The sequence below is a fragment of the Ascaphus truei genome, chromosome 4 (genome assembly GCF_040206685.1).
Source record: "Ascaphus truei isolate aAscTru1 chromosome 4, aAscTru1.hap1, whole genome shotgun sequence".
In the NCBI taxonomy this organism is placed as follows: Eukaryota; Metazoa; Chordata; class Amphibia; order Anura; family Ascaphidae; genus Ascaphus; species Ascaphus truei.
Genome location: NC_134486.1, coordinates 361984429 through 362002683, shown reverse-complemented (window position 1 = coordinate 362002683; position 18255 = coordinate 361984429). Strand labels below are relative to the sequence as shown.

Sequence of the window (18255 nt, the reverse complement as noted above, 5' to 3'; positions counted from 1 at the left end):
TATAGATTTATTTTTGCAGCTTATTGTATAATAGGCACACTTTGACTTGAGGACCAATGTTTCATCTGCAGAAGGGGGGATTTGTGTGTGCATATGTGGAAGGTATACTGGCAGGGTTGACTACTGCTAGCGGGACTCTGATTATCCCTTTGTTTAAATAGTTTTATTAATATGCTTAAGGCATTGGACAGAAGGTAGGCGCGTGCATGGAGTCGCGTGCATGGAGTTGCGCACGCCTGTCGCCCGAGCGATCTGTGGACTGATTGGGAGGCGTGGCCGTGACATCACCAGGCTGGTTTGCCCTCATTGGCTCAACCCCTCATGACGCGGCCGTCACGCGAAAAAACAAAATTATTTGTCTCTTCAAAATTTTGCTGCGCCATCGCGCGCACTATGGCCGTCCTGATAGTGTATTTTGTTTGCGCCGCACGTGTGGGATCACATACACTATGGCCGCAGCCTAAGTATTTCTCAGAAGGATTTAATGCTGCAAAACATGACATATTATTTATTATTATTATTTTTTTAATCATTTCATTAGTATTAAAACTTACTGCATTTTTTTTAAATTGAACTCAATGCCATATTTAATGAGTTTTAAAGCGTCCTTTGATTTTTATAGCAGGTTTTATCCCACCTCCCCAGCAGTGCAAGATATTTGCAACACTTGCCTGTGTGGGATAATTTGTTGCAAATGTTTTCAGCAGTTTCAGCTGCAAACTGTAACAATAGATAATGTTACCTTACTAATAAATATACAGATACATTGTAGCTGCTGAGTTGTACTGACTGAAGCAGCTATTTTCACAGGCCGCGTCCATAGTAGAGCGCGCTAGCTTCCGCGCTCTCCATGTGACCCGGCGTCGCGTTTGGAATACAAACTTGTTTGTATTGTGAAGCGCCACTTTCCCTGTAGCACATGTGCACATGTTAGCGCGCACTATGCGCTTATGCATTGGCGTCATAGTGCTTGTTTCGGCTGCAGCCATTATCTTAGGCAGCCGAACAAATTCATTAAGTGCACCAGTCGTGATGCGACGTGTGCGGCAGGATTTGGAGGTGATGTCACGGCCACGCCTCTCCATCGCGCGCGTCAATGGAGGACATGGAACGCTCAGGTGAGAGGTGCACACGCCTACTTGCGCTCTGTGCGCGCGCACTATGTCCGCAGCCTTAGTCACACAATCAGGATTTTTACACATTTATAACAGGAGCACAAAATGATTGCCAGCTCAGGTAAGAATGTAGAATTATACATTGTTACATATACAGGCATACCCCGTTTTAAGTACACTCACTTAACTCGCTTCACGAGTACGTACCTTCAATTTTCAGTCATTTAACAAATATATTATAATACACCATGCTGGAATTGAACCCTCGATCGTTTCATATGCTCTAAGCACTAGACCACAGTGTGGATGGAAGGCTGTCCTCTTTATTAAACAACCCTACGGTTGTTCGGAAGGTATATTTTAATTGTGGTGTAGCAGTTAGAGGATTGCACCAGCATATGAAGTATCAGGGGTTCAATTCATGCATGGTGTAGTATAATAATAATAATAATAATAGATATTATTATATTATATACTTTATATAATACACCATGCTGGAATTGTAAAAACAAGGAAATGTACAGTAAATCTACAGCACATAACACATAGCAAGTCAAATCCGCTGACAAAAGAGTTTGTTTCAATAAAGCCTACTGTATTTATTTTGGTTACAAATGTGTTATTTACATCAGGTATGCACATATATGACGATTACAGTACATGCATCGATAAGTGGTAAAAAGGCAGTGCTTCACTTTACATACAGTACATGCTCCGGACACATTGCGCATGTTAATTCGGGGTATGCCTATACATGCTTTATATATACAGGTAAGAAAGAGGATAAAACAGGGGAATGTTGTGTTGTAGCTGTAACAGCTTTTTTCTGCTGTGCAAAAGCTACATTGAAAAAGAAACGCATTCTCTGATCCTTGTACCCACATTATCTCTTAATACCCAGCATAACTGGGAGAGAAGCCCTGGTCACGTTGTTTCCCTGTTTGTGCTGAGGGATACAGCTTGGTTGGTGCATTTGTTGTGCACTAGGTGGCATCAACTGAACAGCAATTAAATGTTTGTTTTCTACAGATAAAAAACAAGACATGCTCCGGGGGCAATTTAGTAAGACTATATAAATTAAACTTGTATATGCTTCTGGGGGGGGGGGGGGGGGTGGGTGGCTGATTTAAATTGACATTTTCATCCTGGGACAATGTTCTTTTATAACTGGCTGCTGTCTAAATCAGGGATGCTCAACTCCAGTCCTCAACAACCCCAACAGGCCAGGTTTTCAGGATATCCCTGCTTCAGCACAGGTGGCTCAATCAGTCTCTGCTTCAGCACAGGTGGCTCAGTCCTCGACTGAGACACAGAGTGAGCCACCTGTGCTAAAGCTGGGATATCCTTAAAACCTGTGCTGTTGGGGGGGGGGGGGGGGGGGAGAGTTGAGCACTTCTGGTCTATGTGAAGGAGTAATGTCTCCTGATCTGGGAGAGAACCGGGAGAAAATGTTGTATTCTGCAGCATCAAAAATGGATTGATTGAAAGTAAATGATAATGTTGCAATAAACAACTTGAGAAGTGTCCACTGTATGTTTAGAGTTTGACAAAAATAAAATGACACATTTTGTTTTTTATGATTGAGAAATGAAATTGTTTTATTTGTGAGAAATTGGCAAACAAATGGGAAGCGCTAAAATGACTCGAGAAATAGCTCGGATGGCTTAGTCGTAGTTATTGACATATTCAAGACATTTTCAAATTGACATCCATGAGGCAATGGTTAATAGGAAAATATACATATTTGTCTAATTTCGAGAAGTGTGGTACAATATATTTGTCATGGGTCTTCATAGAGTATTGCAAAAAGTGTATCTTCACTGTATTTTACAGTAAAATGTGTGTGTGTATATGGAATCTATTTTTAATATATCTAGAAACTTGCTAGCTGTAATATACATTCTGTTTCAGAGTGGGCAAACTGCATTGATGCTGTCCGCTGAACAAGGCAATTTGGAAATGGTCCAAGAGCTGCTCAGCAAAAGAGCCAACTGCAACCTTGAGGATATAGTAAGTATTTTTAATCATACTCTGCGTCCTAAAGTTATTAAACTCGCATGTTATTGAAGTTTTTATGGGGGGGGGGAGGAGTGGGAAAAAATAAAAAAGGAAAGAAGGGGGGTACAAAAAATAACGACAGAGGAGGGGGGTGGGGGGAATACACGCCCAGTTATAATTTGACAGAACAAAGCGTCTTGTAACATTCAATCACACCACTGGTATATATAACAGTTTGTTTACAATAGAATTGAGTGGGTATCTGTTCCTGGTTGTCCAGCACCCAGAATCCATGGCACCCATACCTTCTGAAAGTCTGATCAGGTGTCGATGTTAAGACTGACCAGCTTTTCCATGCAGCAAATCTGCCAGACTTTATTTTTAACTTTGGAGATTGGGGGGATAATGGATTGCTTCCATACTGCTGCTATGTGTCCTAAAGTTAAGTCTTGGTTCTACCAAATAAAATACTGTACAGTCCCCAGTGTGATTCTGCAATCGCCCCCAAACAAACATGTGTTGAGTGACCCTTAAGGCTCCCTCTCTGGAAATCTATAGAAGCCTGCTCGACCTCCCTATTTATCCAGGCATTTAATTAATGAACCACTACCTGTCCAGGATTTAATAGGTACAGTACCGTCCAGTGGTGGGATTCAAATTTTTTAGCAACAGGTTCTCTCTCACCATGGGGGAAGGGGGAAGGGAGGCGGGGGGGGGGGGCTGGGTAGAGAGAGCCGGCGGGAGTGGGAGGAGTGAGAGACAGACGGGGGAGATGTTTTGTGTTTGTTTTATATATTTTTTTAAATGTTTTTTTCAGTTGAACTGGACTGCATGTGGGGGGGGTGCAGCCCCCCTCGCATCTCTCCCAGCCCCCCCTCGCATCTCTCCCAGCCCCCCCTCGCATCTCTCCCAGCCCCCCTCACATCTCTGCCAGCCTCCCCTCACATCTCTCCCAGCCCCCCCTCACATCTCTCCCAGCCCCCCCTCACATCTCTCCCAGCCCCCCCTCACATCTCTCCCAGCCCCCCCTCACATCTCTCCCAGCCCCCCCTCACATCTCTCCCAGCCCCCCCTCACATCTCTCCCAGCCCCCCCTCACATCTCTCCCAGCCCCCCCTCACATCTCTCCCAGCCCCCCCTCACATCTCTCCCAGCCCCCCCTCACATCTCTCCCAGCCCCCCCTCGCATCTCTCCCAGCCCCCCCTCGCATCTCTCCCAGCCGCCGCTCGCATCTCTCCCAGCCGCCGCTCGCATCTCTCCCAGCCGCCGCTCGCATCCCAGCCGCCGCTCGCATCCCAGCCCCCCCTCGCATCCCAGCCACCCCTCGCATCCCAGCCCCCCCTCGCATCCCAGCCCCCCCTCGCATCCAAGCCCCCCCTCGCATCCCAGCCCCCCATCGCATCCAAGCCCCCCATCGCATCCAAGCCCCCCTCGCATCTCTCCCAGCCCCCCTCGCATCTCTCCCAGCCCCCCTCGCATCTCTCCCAGCCCCCCTCGCATCTCTCGCAGCCGCCGCTCGCATCTCTCCCAGCCGCCGCTCGCATCTCTCCCAGCCGCCGCTCGCATCTCTCCCAGCCGCCGCTCGCATCTCTCCCAGCCGCCGCTCGCATCTCTCCCAGCCGCCGCTCGCATCTCTCCCAGCCGCCGCTCGCATCTCTCCCAGCCGCCGCTCGCATCCCAGCCCCCCCTCGCATCCCAGCCCCCCCTCGCATCCCAGCCCCCCCTCGCATCCCAGCCCCCCCTCGCATCCCAGCCCCCCCTCGCATCCCAGCCCCCCCTCGCATCCCAGCCCCCCCTCGCATCCCAGCCCCCCCTCGCATCCCAGCCCCCCCTCGCATCCCAGCCCCCCCTCGCATCCCAGCCCCCCCTCGCATCTCTCCCAGCCCCCCCTCGCATCTCTCCCAGCCCCCCTCGCATCTCTCCCAGCCCCCCCTCGCATCTCTCCCAGCCCCCCTCGCATCTCTCCCAGCCCCCCCCGCATCTCTCCCAGCCCCCCCGCATCTCTCCCAGCCCCCCCTCGCATCTCTCCCAGCCCCCCCTCGCATCTCTCCCAGCCCCCTCACTCCCAGCCCCACCAATCCCAGCCCCCCCTCACTCCCAGCCCCCCCTCACTCCCAGCCCCCCTCACTCCCAGCCCCCCTCACTCCCAGCCCCCCCTCACTCCCAGCCCCCCCTCACTCCCAGCCCCCCCTCACTCCCAGCCCCCCCTCACTTCCAGCCCCCCCTCACATCCAACCCCCCTCACATCTCTCCCAGCCCCCTCACTCCCAGCCCCCTCACTCCCAGCCCCCTCACTCCCAGCCCCCCCTCACTCCCAGCCCCCCCTCACTCCCAGCCCCCCCTCACTCCCAGCCCCCCCTCACTCCCAGCCCCCCCTCACATCCAGCCCCCCCTCACATCTCTCCCAGCCCCCTCACTCCCAGCCCCCTCACTCCCAGCCCCCTCACTCCCAGCCCCTCCTCACTCCCAGCCCCCCCTCACTCCCAGCCCCCCTCACTCCCAGCCCCCCTCACTCCCAGCCCCCCTCACTCCCAGCCCCCCTCACTCCCAGCCCCCCCTCACTCCCAGCCCCCCTCACTCCCAGCCCCCCTCACTCCCAGCCCCCCTCACTCCCAGCCCCCCTCACTCCCAGCCCCCCTCACTCCCAGCCCCCCCTCACTCCCAGCCCCCCCTCACTCCCAGCCCCCCCTCACTCCCAGCCCCCCCTCACATCCAGCCCCCCCTCACATCAGCCCCCCTCTCATCTCTCCCAGCCCCCTCACTCCCAGCCCCCCCTCACTCCCAGCCCCCCATCACTTCCAGCCCCCCATCACTTCCAGCCCCCCCTCACATCACTCCCAGCCCCCCTCACTCCCAGCCCCCCCTCACTCCCAGCCCCCCCTCACTCCCAGCCCCCCCTCACTTCCAGCCCTCCTCACTCCCAGCCCCCCCTCACTCCCAGCCCCCCCTCACTCCCAGCCCCCCCTCACTCCCAGCCCCCCCTCACTCCCGCCCCCCCCTCGCATCTCTCCCAGCCCCCCCCTCGCATCTCTCCCAGCCCCCCCCTCGCATCTCTCCCAGCCGCCGCTCGCATCTCTCCCAGCCGCCGCTCGCATCTCTCCCAGCCGCCGCTCGCATCTCTCCCAGCCGCCGCTCGCATCTCTCCCAGCCGCCGCTCGCATCTCTCCCAGCCGCCGCTCGCATCTCTCCCAGCCGCCGCTCGCATCTCTCCCAGCCGCCGCTCGCATCTCTCCCAGCCGCCGCTCGCATCCCAGCCCCCCCTCGCATCCCAGCCCCCCCTCGCATCCCAGCCCCCCCTCGCATCCCAGCCCCCCCTCGCATCCCAGCCCCCCCTCGCATCCCAGCCCCCCCTCGCATCCCAGCCCCCCCTCGCATCCCAGCCCCCCCTCGCATCCCAGCCCCCCCTCGCATCCCAGCCCCCCCTCGCATCTCTCCCAGCCCCCCCTCGCATCTCTCCCAGCCCCCCTCGCATCTCTCCCAGCCCCCCCTCGCATCTCTCCCAGCCCCCCTCGCATCTCTCCCAGCCCCCCCCGCATCTCTCCCAGCCCCCCCGCATCTCTCCCAGCCCCCCCTCGCATCTCTCCCAGCCCCCCCTCGCATCTCTCCCAGCCCCCTCACTCCCAGCCCCACCAATCCCAGCCCCCCCTCACTCCCAGCCCCCCCTCACTCCCAGCCCCCCTCACTCCCAGCCCCCCTCACTCCCAGCCCCCCCTCACTCCCAGCCCCCCCTCACTCCCAGCCCCCCCTCACTCCCAGCCCCCCCTCACTTCCAGCCCCCCCTCACATCCAACCCCCCTCACATCTCTCCCAGCCCCCTCACTCCCAGCCCCCTCACTCCCAGCCCCCTCACTCCCAGCCCCCCCTCACTCCCAGCCCCCCCTCACTCCCAGCCCCCCCTCACTCCCAGCCCCCCCTCACTCCCAGCCCCCCCTCACATCCAGCCCCCCCTCACATCTCTCCCAGCCCCCTCACTCCCAGCCCCCTCACTCCCAGCCCCCTCACTCCCAGCCCCTCCTCACTCCCAGCCCCCCCTCACTCCCAGCCCCCCTCACTCCCAGCCCCCCTCACTCCCAGCCCCCCTCACTCCCAGCCCCCCTCACTCCCAGCCCCCCCTCACTCCCAGCCCCCCTCACTCCCAGCCCCCCTCACTCCCAGCCCCCCTCACTCCCAGCCCCCCTCACTCCCAGCCCCCCTCACTCCCAGCCCCCCCTCACTCCCAGCCCCCCCTCACTCCCAGCCCCCCCTCACTCCCAGCCCCCCCTCACTCCCAGCCCCCCCTCACTCCCAGCCCCCTCACATCCAGCCCCCCCTCACATCAGCCCCCCTCTCATCTCTCCCAGCCCCCTCACTCCCAGCCCCCCCTCACTCCCAGCCCCCCATCACTTCCAGCCCCCCATCACTTCCAGCCCCCCCTCACATCACTCCCAGCCCCCCTCACTCCCAGCCCCCCCTCACTCCCAGCCCCCCCTCACTCCCAGCCCCCCCTCACTTCCAGCCCTCCTCACTCCCAGCCCCCCCTCACTCCCAGCCCCCCCTCACTCCCAGCCCCCCCTCACTCCCAGCCCCCCCTCACTCCCGCCCCCCCCTCGCATCTCTCCCAGCCCCCCCCTCGCATCTCTCCCAGCCCCCCCCTCGCATCTCTCCCAGCCCCCCCCTCGCATCTCTCCCAGCACCCCCTCGCATCTCTCCCAGCCCCCCTCGCATCTCTCCCAGCCCCCCCTCACTCCCAGCCCCCCCCAGCCCCCCCTCACTCCCAGCCCCCCTCACTCCCAGCCCCCCTCACTCCCAGCCCCCCTCACTCCCAGCCCCCCTCACTCCCAGCCAACCTCACTCCCAGCCCCCCTCACTCCCAGCCCCCTCACTCCCAGCCTCCCTCACTCCCAGCCCCCCTCACTCCCAGCCCCCCTCACTCCCAGCCCCCCTCACTCCCAGCCCCCCTCACTCCCAGCCCCCCCTCACTCCCAGCCCCCCCTCACTCCCAGCCCCCCCTCACTCCCAGCCCCCCCTCACTCCCAGCCCCCCCTCACTCCCAGCCCCCCTTCACTCCCAGCCCCCCTTCACTCCCAGCCCCCCCTCACATCCCTCCCAGTCCCCCTCACATCCCTCCCAGTCCCCCTCACATCACTCCCAGCCCCCCTCACATCACTCCCAGCCCCCCTCACATCACTCCCAGCCCCACCTCACATCCAGCTCCACCTCACATCCAGCCCCCCCCTCACATCCAGCCCCCCCCTCACATCCAGCCCCCCCCTCACATCCAGCCCCCCCCTCACATCCAGCCCCCCCCTCACATCCAGCCCCCCCTCACATCCAGCCCCCCTCACATCCAGCCCCCCCTCACATCTAGCCCCCCTCACTCCCAGCCCAGCCCCCTCACATCACTCCCAGCCCCCCTCACATCACTCCCAGCCCCCCTCACATCTCTCCCAGCCCCCCTCACTCCCAGCCCCCCCCCTCACTCCCAGCCCCCCCCTCACTCCCAGGCCACCCTCACTCCCAGGCCCCCCTCACTCCCAGCCCCCCCCTCACTCCCAGCCCCCCCCTCACTCCGAGCCCCCCCCCTCACTCCCAGCCCCCCCCCTCACTCCCAGCCCCCCCTCACTCCCAGCCCCCCATCACATCACACCCGGCCCCCCATCACATCACTCCCGGCCCCCCATCACATCACTCCCGGCCCACCCATCACATCACTCCCGGCCCCCCCATCACATCACTCCCGGCCCCCCCATCACATCACTCCCGGCCCCCCCTCACTCCCAGCCCCCCCTCACTCCCAGCCCCCCCTCATTCCCAGCCCCCCCTCGCATCTCTCCCAGCCCCCCTCGCATCTCTCCCAGCCCCCCCCGCATCTCTCCCAGCCCCCCCGCATCTCTCCCAGCCCCCCCTCGCATCTCTCCCAGCCCCCCCTCGCATCTCTCCCAGCCCCCTCACTCCCAGCCCCACCAATCCCAGCCCCCCCTCACTCCCAGCCCCCCCTCACTCCCAGCCCCCCTCACTCCCAGCCCCCCCTCACTCCCAGCCCCCCTCACTCCCAGCCCCCCTCACTCCCAGCCCCCCCTCACTCCCAGCCCCCCTCACTCCCAGCCCCCCCTCACTCCCAGCCCCCCCTCACTCCCAGCCCCCCCTCACTTCCAGCCCCCCTCACTTCCAGCCCCCCCTCACATCCAACCCCCCTCACATCTCTCCCAGCCCCCTCACTCCCAGCCCCCTCACTCCCAGCCCCCTCACTCCCAGCCCCCTCACTCCCAGCCCCCCCTCACTCCCAGCCCCCCCTCACTCCCAGCCCCCCCTCACTCCCAGCCCCCCCTCACTCCCAGCCCCCCCTCACATCCAGCCCCCCCTCACATCAGCCCCCCTCTCATCTCTCCCAGCCCCCTCACTCCCAGCCCCCCCTCACTCCCAACCCCCCATCACTTCCAGCCCCCCATCACTTCCAGCCCCCCCTCACATCACTCCCAGCCCCCCTCACTCCCAGCCCCCCCTCACTCCCAGCCCCCCCTCACTCCCAGCCCCCCCTCACTTCCAGCCCTCCTCACTCCCAGCCCCCCCTCACTCCCAGCCCCCCCTCACTCCCAGCCCCCCCTCACTCCCAGCCCCCCCTCACTCCCGCCCCCCCCTCGCATCTCTCCCAGCCCCCCCCTCGCATCTCTCCCAGCCCCCCCCTCGCATCTCTCCCAGCCCCCCCCTCGCATCTCTCCCAGCCCCCCCTCGCATCTCTCCCAGCCCCCCTCGCATCTCTCCCAGCCCCCCCTCACTCCCAGCCCCCCCCAGCCCCCCCTCACTCCCAGCCCCCCTCACTCCCAGCCCCCCTCACTCCCAGCCCCCCTCACTCCCAGCCCCCCTCACTCCCAGCCAACCTCACTCCCAGCCCCCCTCACTCCCAGCCCCCTCACTCCCAGCCTCCCTCACTCCCAGCCCCCCTCACTCCCAGCCCCCCTCACTCCCAGCCCCCCTCACTCCCAGCCCCCCTCACTCCCAGCCCCCCTCACTCCCAGCCCCCCCTCACTCCCAGCCCCCCCTCACTCCCAGCCCCCCCTCACTCCCAGCCCCCCCTCACTCCCAGCCCCCCTTCACTCCCAGCCCCCCTTCACTCCCAGCCCCCCCTCACATCCCTCCCAGTCCCCCTCACATCACTCCCAGCCCCCCTCACATCACTCCCAGCCCCCCTCACATCACTCCCAGCCCCACCTCACATCCAGCTCCACCTCACATCCAGCCCCCCCCTCACATCCAGCCCCCCCCTCACATCCAGCCCCCCCCTCACATCCAGCCCCCCCCTCACATCCAGCCCCCCCCTCACATCCAGCCCCCCCCTCACATCCAGCCCCCCCTCACATCCAGCCCCCCTCACATCCAGCCCCCCCTCACATCTAGCCCCCCTCACTCCCAGCCCAGCCCCCTCACATCACTCCCAGCCCCCCTCACATCACTCCCAGCCCCCCTCACATCTCTCCCAGCCCCCCTCACTCCCAGCCCCCCCCCTCACTCCCAGCCCCCCCCTCACTCCCAGGCCACCCTCACTCCCAGGCCCCCCTCACTCCCAGCCCCCCCCTCACTCCCAGCCCCCCCCTCACTCCCAGCCCCCCCCTCACTCCCAGCCCCCCCCTCACTCCGAGCCCCCCCCCTCACTCCCAGCCCCCCCCCTCACTCCCAGCCCCCCCTCACTCCCAGCCCCCCATCACATCACACCCGGCCCCCCATCACATCACTCCCGGCCCCCCATCACATCACTCCCGGCCCACCCATCACATCACTCCCGGCCCCCCCATCACATCACTCCTGGCCCCCCCTCACTCCCAGCCCCCCCCCTCACTCCCAGCCCCCCCTCACTCCCAGCCCCCCATCACATCACACCCGGCCCCCCATCACATCACTCCCGGCCCCCCATCACATCACTCCCGGCCCACCCATCACATCACTCCCGGCCCCCCCATCACATCACTCCTGGCCCCCCCTCACTCCCAGCCCCCCCTCACTCCCAGCCCCCCCTCATTCCCAGCCCCCCCTCGCATCTCTCCCAGCCCCCCTCGCATCTCTCCCAGCCCCCCCCGCATCTCTCCCAGCCCCCCCGCATCTCTCCCAGCCCCCCCTCGCATCTCTCCCAGCCCCCCCTCGCATCTCTCCCAGCCCCCTCACTCCCAGCCCCACCAATCCCAGCCCCCCCTCACTCCCAGCCCCCCCTCACTCCCAGCCCCCCTCACTCCCAGCCCCCCTCACTCCCAGCCCCCCCTCACTCCCAGCCCCCCTCACTCCCAGCCCCCCCTCACTCCCAGCCCCCCCTCACTCCCAGCCCCCCCTCACTTCCAGCCCCCCCTCACTTCCAGCCCCCCCTCACATCCAACCCCCCTCACATCTCTCCCAGCCCCCTCACTCCCAGCCCCCTCACTCCCAGCCCCCTCACTCCCAGCCCCCCCTCACTCCCAGCCCCCCCTCACTCCCAGCCCCCCCTCACTCCCAGCCCCCCCTCACTCCCAGCCCCCCCTCACTCCCAGCCCCCCCTCACACCCAGCCCCCCCTCACATCAGCCCCCCTCTCATCTCTCCCAGCCCCCTCACTCCCAGCCCCCCCTCACTCCCAGCCCCCCATCACTTCCAGCCCCCCATCACTTCCAGCCCCCCATCACTTCCAGCCCCCCCTCACATCACTCCCAGCCCCCCTCACTCCCAGCCCCCCCTCACTCCCAGCCCCCCCTCACTCCCAGCCCCCCCTCACTTCCAGCCCTCCTCACTCCCAGCCCCCCCTCACTCTCAGCCCCCCCTCACTCCCAGCCCCCCCTCACTCCCAGCCCCCCCTCACTCCCGCCCCCCCCTCGCATCTCTCCCAGCCCCCCCCTCGCATCTCTCCCAGCCCCCCTCGCATCTCTCCCAGCCCCCCCCTCGCATCTCTCCCAGCCCCCCCTCGCATCTCTCCCAGCCCCCCTCGCATCTCTCCCAGCCCCCCCTCACTCCCAGCCCCCCCCAGCCCCCCCTCACTCCCAGCCCCCCTCACTCCCAGCCCCCCTCACTCCCAGCCAACCTCACTCCCAGCCCCCCTCACTCCCAGCCCCCTCACTCCCAGCCTCCCTCACTCCCAGCCCCCCTCACTCCCAGCCCCCCTCACTCCCAGCCCCCCTCACTCCCAGCCCCCCTCACTCCCAGCCCCCCCTCACTCCCAGCCCCCCCTCACTCCCAGCCCCCCCTCACTCCCAGCCCCCCCTCACTCCCAGCCCCCCCTCACTCCCAGCCCCCCTTCACTCCCAGCCCCCCTTCACTCCCAGCCCCCCCTCACATCCCTCCCAGTCCCCCTCACATCACTCCCAGCCCCCCTCACATCACTCCCAGCCCCCCTCACATCACTCCCAGCCCCACCTCACATCCAGCTCCACCTCACATCCAGCCCCCCCCTCACATCCAGCCCCCCCCTCACATCCAGCCCCCCCCTCACATCCAGCCCCCCCCTCACATCCAGCCCCCCCCTCACATCCAGCCCCCCCTCACATCCAGCCCCCCTCACATCCAGCCCCCCCTCACATCTAGCCCCCCTCACTCCCAGCCCAGCCCCCTCACATCACTCCCAGCCCCCCTCACATCACTCCCAGCCCCCCTCACATCTCTCCCAGCCCCCCTCACTCCCAGCCCCCCCCTCACTCCCAGCCCCCCCTCACTCCCAGGCCACCCTCACTCCCAGGCCCCCCTCACTCCCAGCCCCCCCCTCACTCCCAGCCCCCCCCTCACTCCGAGCCCCCCCCCTCACTCCCAGCCCCCCCCCTCACTCCCAGCCCCCCCTCACTCCCAGCCCCCCATCACATCACACCCGGCCCCCCATCACATCACTCCCGGCCCCCCATCACATCACTCCCGGCCCACCCATCACATCACTCCCGGCCCCCCCATCACATCACTCCTGGCCCCCCCTCACTCCCAGCCCCCCCTCACTCCCAGCCCCCCCTCATTCCCAGCCCCCCCTCGCATCTCTCCCAGCCCCCCTCGCATCTCTCCCAGCCCCCCCCGCATCTCTCCCAGCCCCCCCGCATCTCTCCCAGCCCCCCCTCGCATCTCTCCCAGCCCCCCCTCGCATCTCTCCCAGCCCCCTCACTCCCAGCCCCACCAATCCCAGCCCCCCCTCACTCCCAGCCCCCCCTCACTCCCAGCCCCCCTCACTCCCAGCCCCCCTCACTCCCAGCCCCCCCTCACTCCCAGCCCCCCTCACTCCCAGCCCCCCCTCACTCCCAGCCCCCCCTCACTCCCAGCCCCCCCTCACTTCCAGCCCCCCCTCACTTCCAGCCCCCCCTCACATCCAACCCCCCTCACATCTCTCCCAGCCCCCTCACTCCCAGCCCCCTCACTCCCAGCCCCCTCACTCCCAGCCCCCCCTCACTCCCAGCCCCCCCTCACTCCCAGCCCCCCCTCACTCCCAGCCCCCCCTCACTCCCAGCCCCCCCTCACTCCCAGCCCCCCCTCACTCCCAGCCCCCCCTCACATCCAGCCCCCCCTCACATCTCTCCCAGCCCCCTCACTCCCAGCCCCCTCACTCCCAGCCCCCTCACTCCCAGCCCCTCCTCACTCCCAGCCCCCCCTCACTCCCAGCCCCCCTCACTCCCAGCCCCCCTCACTCCCAGCCCCCCTCACTCCCAGCCCCCCTCACTCCCAGCCCCCCCTCACTCCCAGCCCCCCTCACTCCCAGCCCCCCTCACTCCCAGCCCCCCTCACTCCCAGCCCCCCTCACTCCCAGCCCCCCCTCACTCCCAGCCCCCCCTCACTCCCAGCCCCCCCTCACATCCAGCCCCCCCTCACATCAGCCCCCCTCTCATCTCTCCCAGCCCCCTCACTCCCAGCCCCCCCTCACTCCCAGCCCCCCATCACTTCCAGCCCCCCATCACTTCCAGCCCCCCCTCACATCACTCCCAGCCCCCCTCACTCCCAGCCCCCCCTCACTCCCAGCCCCCCCTCACTCCCAGCCCCCCCTCACTCCCAGGCCTCCTCACTCCCAGCCCCCCCTCACTCCCAGCCCCCCCTCACTCCCAGCCCCCCCTCACTCCCAGCCCCCCCTCGCATCTCTCCCAGCCCCCCCCTCGCATCTCTCCCAGCCCCCCCCTCGCATCTCTCCCAGCCCCCCCCTCGCATCTCTCCCAGCCCCCCCTCGCATCTCTCCCAGCCCCCCTCGCATCTCTCCCAGCCCCCCCTCACTCCCAGCCCCCCCCAGCCTCCCCTCACTCCCAGCCCCCCTCACTCCCAGCCCCCCTCACTCCCAGCCCCCCTCACTCCCAGCCCCCCTCACTCCCAGCCAACCTCACTCCCAGCCCCCCTCACTCCCAGCCCCCTCACTCCCAGCCTCCCTCACTCCCAGCCTCCCTCACTCCCAGCCCCCCTCACTCCCAGCCCCCCTCACTCCCAGCCCCCCTCACTCCCAGCCCCCCCTCACTCCCAGCCCCCCCTCACTCCCAGCCCCCCCTCACTCCCAGCCCCCCCTCACTCCCAGCCCCCCTTCACTCCCAGCCCCCCTTCACTCCCAGCCCCCCCTCACTCCCAGCCCCCCCTCACTCCCAGCCCCCCATCACATCACACCCGGCCCCCCATCACATCACTCCCGGCCCCCCATCACATCACTCCCGGCCCACCCATCACATCACTCCCGGCCCCCCCCATCACATCACTCCTGCCCCCCCCTCACTCCCAGCCCCCCCTCACTCCCAGCCCCCCCTCATTCCCAGCCCCCCCTCGCATCTCTCCCAGCCCCCCTCGCATCTCTCCCAGCCCCCCCCGCATCTCTCCCAGCCCCCCCGCATCTCTCCCAGCCCCCCCTCGCATCTCTCCCAGCCCCCCCTCGCATCTCTCCCAGCCCCCTCACTCCCAGCCCCACCAATCCCAGCCCCCCCTCACTCCCAGCCCCCCCTCACTCCCAGCCCCCCTCACTCCCAGCCCCCCTCACTCCCAGCCCCCCCTCACTCCCAGCCCCCCTCACTCCCAGCCCCCCCTCACTCCCAGCCCCCCCTCACTCCCAGCCCCCCCTCACTTCCAGCCCCCCCTCACTTCCAGCCCCCCCTCACATCCAACCCCCCTCACATCTCTCCCAGCCCCCTCACTCCCAGCCCCCTCACTCCCAGCCCCCCCTCACTCCCAGCCCCCCCTCACTCCCAGCCCCCCCTCACTCCCAGCCCCCCCTCACTCCCAGCCCCCCCTCACTCCCAGCCCCCCCTCACACCCAGCCCCCCCTCACATCAGCCCCCCTCTCATCTCTCCCAGCCCCCTCACTCCCAGCCCCCCCTCACTCCCAGCCCCCCATCACTTCCAGCCCCCCATCACTTCCAGCCCCCCCTCACATCACTCCCAGCCCCCCTCACTCCCAGCCCCCCCTCACTCCCAGCCCCCCCTCACTCCCAGCCCCCCCTCACTTCCAGCCCTCCTCACTCCCAGCCCCCCCTCACTCTCAGCCCCCCCTCACTCCCAGCCCCCCCTCACTCCCAGCCCCCCCTCACTCCCGCCCCCCCCTCGCATCTCTCCCAGCCCCCCCCTCGCATCTCTCCCAGCCCCCCTCGCATCTCTCCCAGCCCCCCCCTCGCATCTCTCCCAGCCCCCCCTCGCATCTCTCCCAGCCCCCCTCGCATCTCTCCCAGCCCCCCCTCACTCCCAGCCCCCCCCAGCCCCCCCTCACTCCCAGCCCCCCTCACTCCCAGCCCCCCTCACTCCCAGCCCCCCTCACTCCCAGCCCCCCTCACTCCCAGCCCCCCTCACTCCCAGCCCCCCTCACTCCCAGCCCCCTCACTCCCAGCCTCCCTCACTCCCAGCCCCCCTCACTCCCAGCCCCCCTCACTCCCAGCCCCCCCTCACTCCCAGCCCCCCTCACTCCCAGCCCCCCCTCACTCCCAGCCCCCCTCACTCCCAGCCCCCCCTCACTCCCAGCCCCCCCCTCACTCCCAGCCCCCCTTCACTCCCAGCCCCCCTTCACTCCCAGCCCCCCCTCACATCCCTCCCAGTCCCCCTCACATCACTCCCAGCCCCCCTCACATCACTCCCAGCCCCCCTCACATCACTCCCAGCCCCACCTCACATCCAGCTCCACCTCACATCCAGCCCCCCCCTCACATCCAGCCCCCCCCTCACATCCAGCCCCCCCCTCACATCCAGCCCCCCCCTCACATCCAGCCCCCCCCTCACATCCAGCCCCCCCTCACATCCAGCCCCCCTCACATCCAGCCCCCCCTCACATCTAGCCCCCTCACTCCCAGCCCAGCCCCCTCACATCACTCCCAGCCCCCCTCACATCACTCCCAGCCCCCCTCACATCTCTCCCAGCCCCCCTCACTCCCAGCCCCCCCCTCACTCCCAGCCCCCCCTCACTCCCAGGCCACCCTCACTCCCAGGCCCCCCTCACTCCCAGCCCCCCCCTCACTCCCAGCCCCCCCCTCACTCCGAGCCCCCCCCCTCACTCCCAGCCCCCCCCCTCACTCCCAGCCCCCCCTCACTCCCAGCCCCCCATCACATCACACCCGGCCCCCCATCACATCACTCCCGGCCCCCCATCACATCACTCCCGGCCCACCCATCACATCACTCCCGGCCCCCCCATCACATCACTCCTGGCCCCCCCTCACTCCCAGCCCCCCCCTCACTCCCAGCCCCCCCTCATTCCCAGCCCCCCCTCGCATCTCTCCCAGCCCCCCTCGCATCTCTCCCAGCCCCCCCCGCATCTCTCCCAGCCCCCCCGCATCTCTCCCAGCCCCCCCTCGCATCTCTCCCAGCCCCCCCTTCGCATCTCTCCCAGCCCCCTCACTCCCAGCCCCACCAATCCCAGCCCCCCCTCACTCCCAGCCCCCCCTCACTCCCAGCCCCCCTCACTCCCAGCCCCCCCTCACTCCCAGCCCCCCCTCACTCCCAGCCCCCTCACTCCCAGCCCCCCCCTCACTCCCAGCCCCCCCTCACTCCCAGCCCCCCCTCACTTCCAGCCCCCCCTCACTTCCAGCCCCCCCTCACATCCAACCCCCCTCACATCTCTCCCAGCCCCCTCACTCCCAGCCCCCTCACTCCCAGCCCCCTCACTCCCAGCCCCCCCTCACTCCCAGCCCCCCCTCACTCCCCAGCCCCCCCTCACTCCCAGCCCCCCTCACTCCCAGCCCCCCCTCACTCCCAGCCCCCCCTCACATCCAGCCCCCCCTCACATCTCTCCCAGCCCCCTCACTCCCAGCCCCCCTCACTCCCAGCCCCCTCACTCCCAGCCCCTCCTCACTCCCAGCCCCCCCTCACTCCCAGCCCCCCTCACTCCCAGCCCCCCTCACTCCCAGCCCCCCTCACTCCCAGCCCCCCTCACTCCCAGCCCCCCCTCACTCCCAGCCCCCCTCACTCCAGCCCCCCTCACTCCCAGCCCCCCTCACACTCCCAGCCCCCCTCACTCCCAGCCCCCCCTCACTCCCAGCCCCCCCTCACTCCCAGCCCCCCCTCACATCCAGCCCCCCTCACATCAGCCCCCCTCTCATCTCTCCCAGCCCCCTCACTCCCCAGCCCCCCCTCACTCCCAGCCCCCCATCACTTCCAGCCCCCCATCACTTCCAGCCCCCCCTCACATCACTCCCAGCCCCCCTCACTCCCAGCCCCCCCCTCACTCCCAGCCCCCCCTCACTCCCAGCCCCCCCTCACTCCCAGGCCTCCTCACTCCCAGCCCCCCCTCACTCCCAGCCCCCCCTCACTCCCAGCCCCCCCTCACTCCCAGCCCCCCCTCACTCCCGCCCCCCCCTCGCATCTCTCCCAGCCCCCCCCCTCGCATCTCTCCCAGCCCCCCCCTCGCATCTCTCCCAGCCCCCCCCTCGCATCTCTCCCAGCCCCCCCTCGCATCTCTCCCAGCCCCCCTCGCATCTCTCCCAGCCCCCCCTCACTCCCAGCCCCCCCAGCCTCCCCTCACTCCCAGCCCCCCTCACTCCCAGCCCCCCTCACTCCCAGCCCCCCTCACTCCCAGCCCCCCTCACTCCCAGCCAACCCTCACTCCCAGCCCCCCCTCACTCCCAGCCCCCTCACTCCCAGCCTCCCTCACTCCCAGCCTCCCTCACTCCCAGCCCCCCTCACTCCCAGCCCCCCTCACTCCAGCCCCCCCTCACTCCCAGCCCCCCCTCACTCCCAGCCCCCCCTCACTCCCAGCCCCCCTCACTCCCAGCCCCCCCTCACTCCCAGCCCC

General features: G+C 66.2%; 1 protein-coding gene across 8 annotated transcripts in view; it reads left to right on the top strand.

The window, feature by feature from the left end:
- KIDINS220 (kinase D interacting substrate 220) overlaps positions 1–18255 on the top strand; it is a 175620-nt gene that overhangs the window by 17975 nt on the left and 139390 nt on the right. For all 8 annotated transcript variants that reach the window (XM_075598322.1, XM_075598321.1, XM_075598320.1 and 5 more), the window contains exon 3: positions 3027–3125. In XM_075598322.1, coding sequence (XP_075454437.1) covers positions 3027–3125 — 99 coding nt within the window. The remainder of the gene's footprint in view (positions 1–3026; positions 3126–18255) is intronic.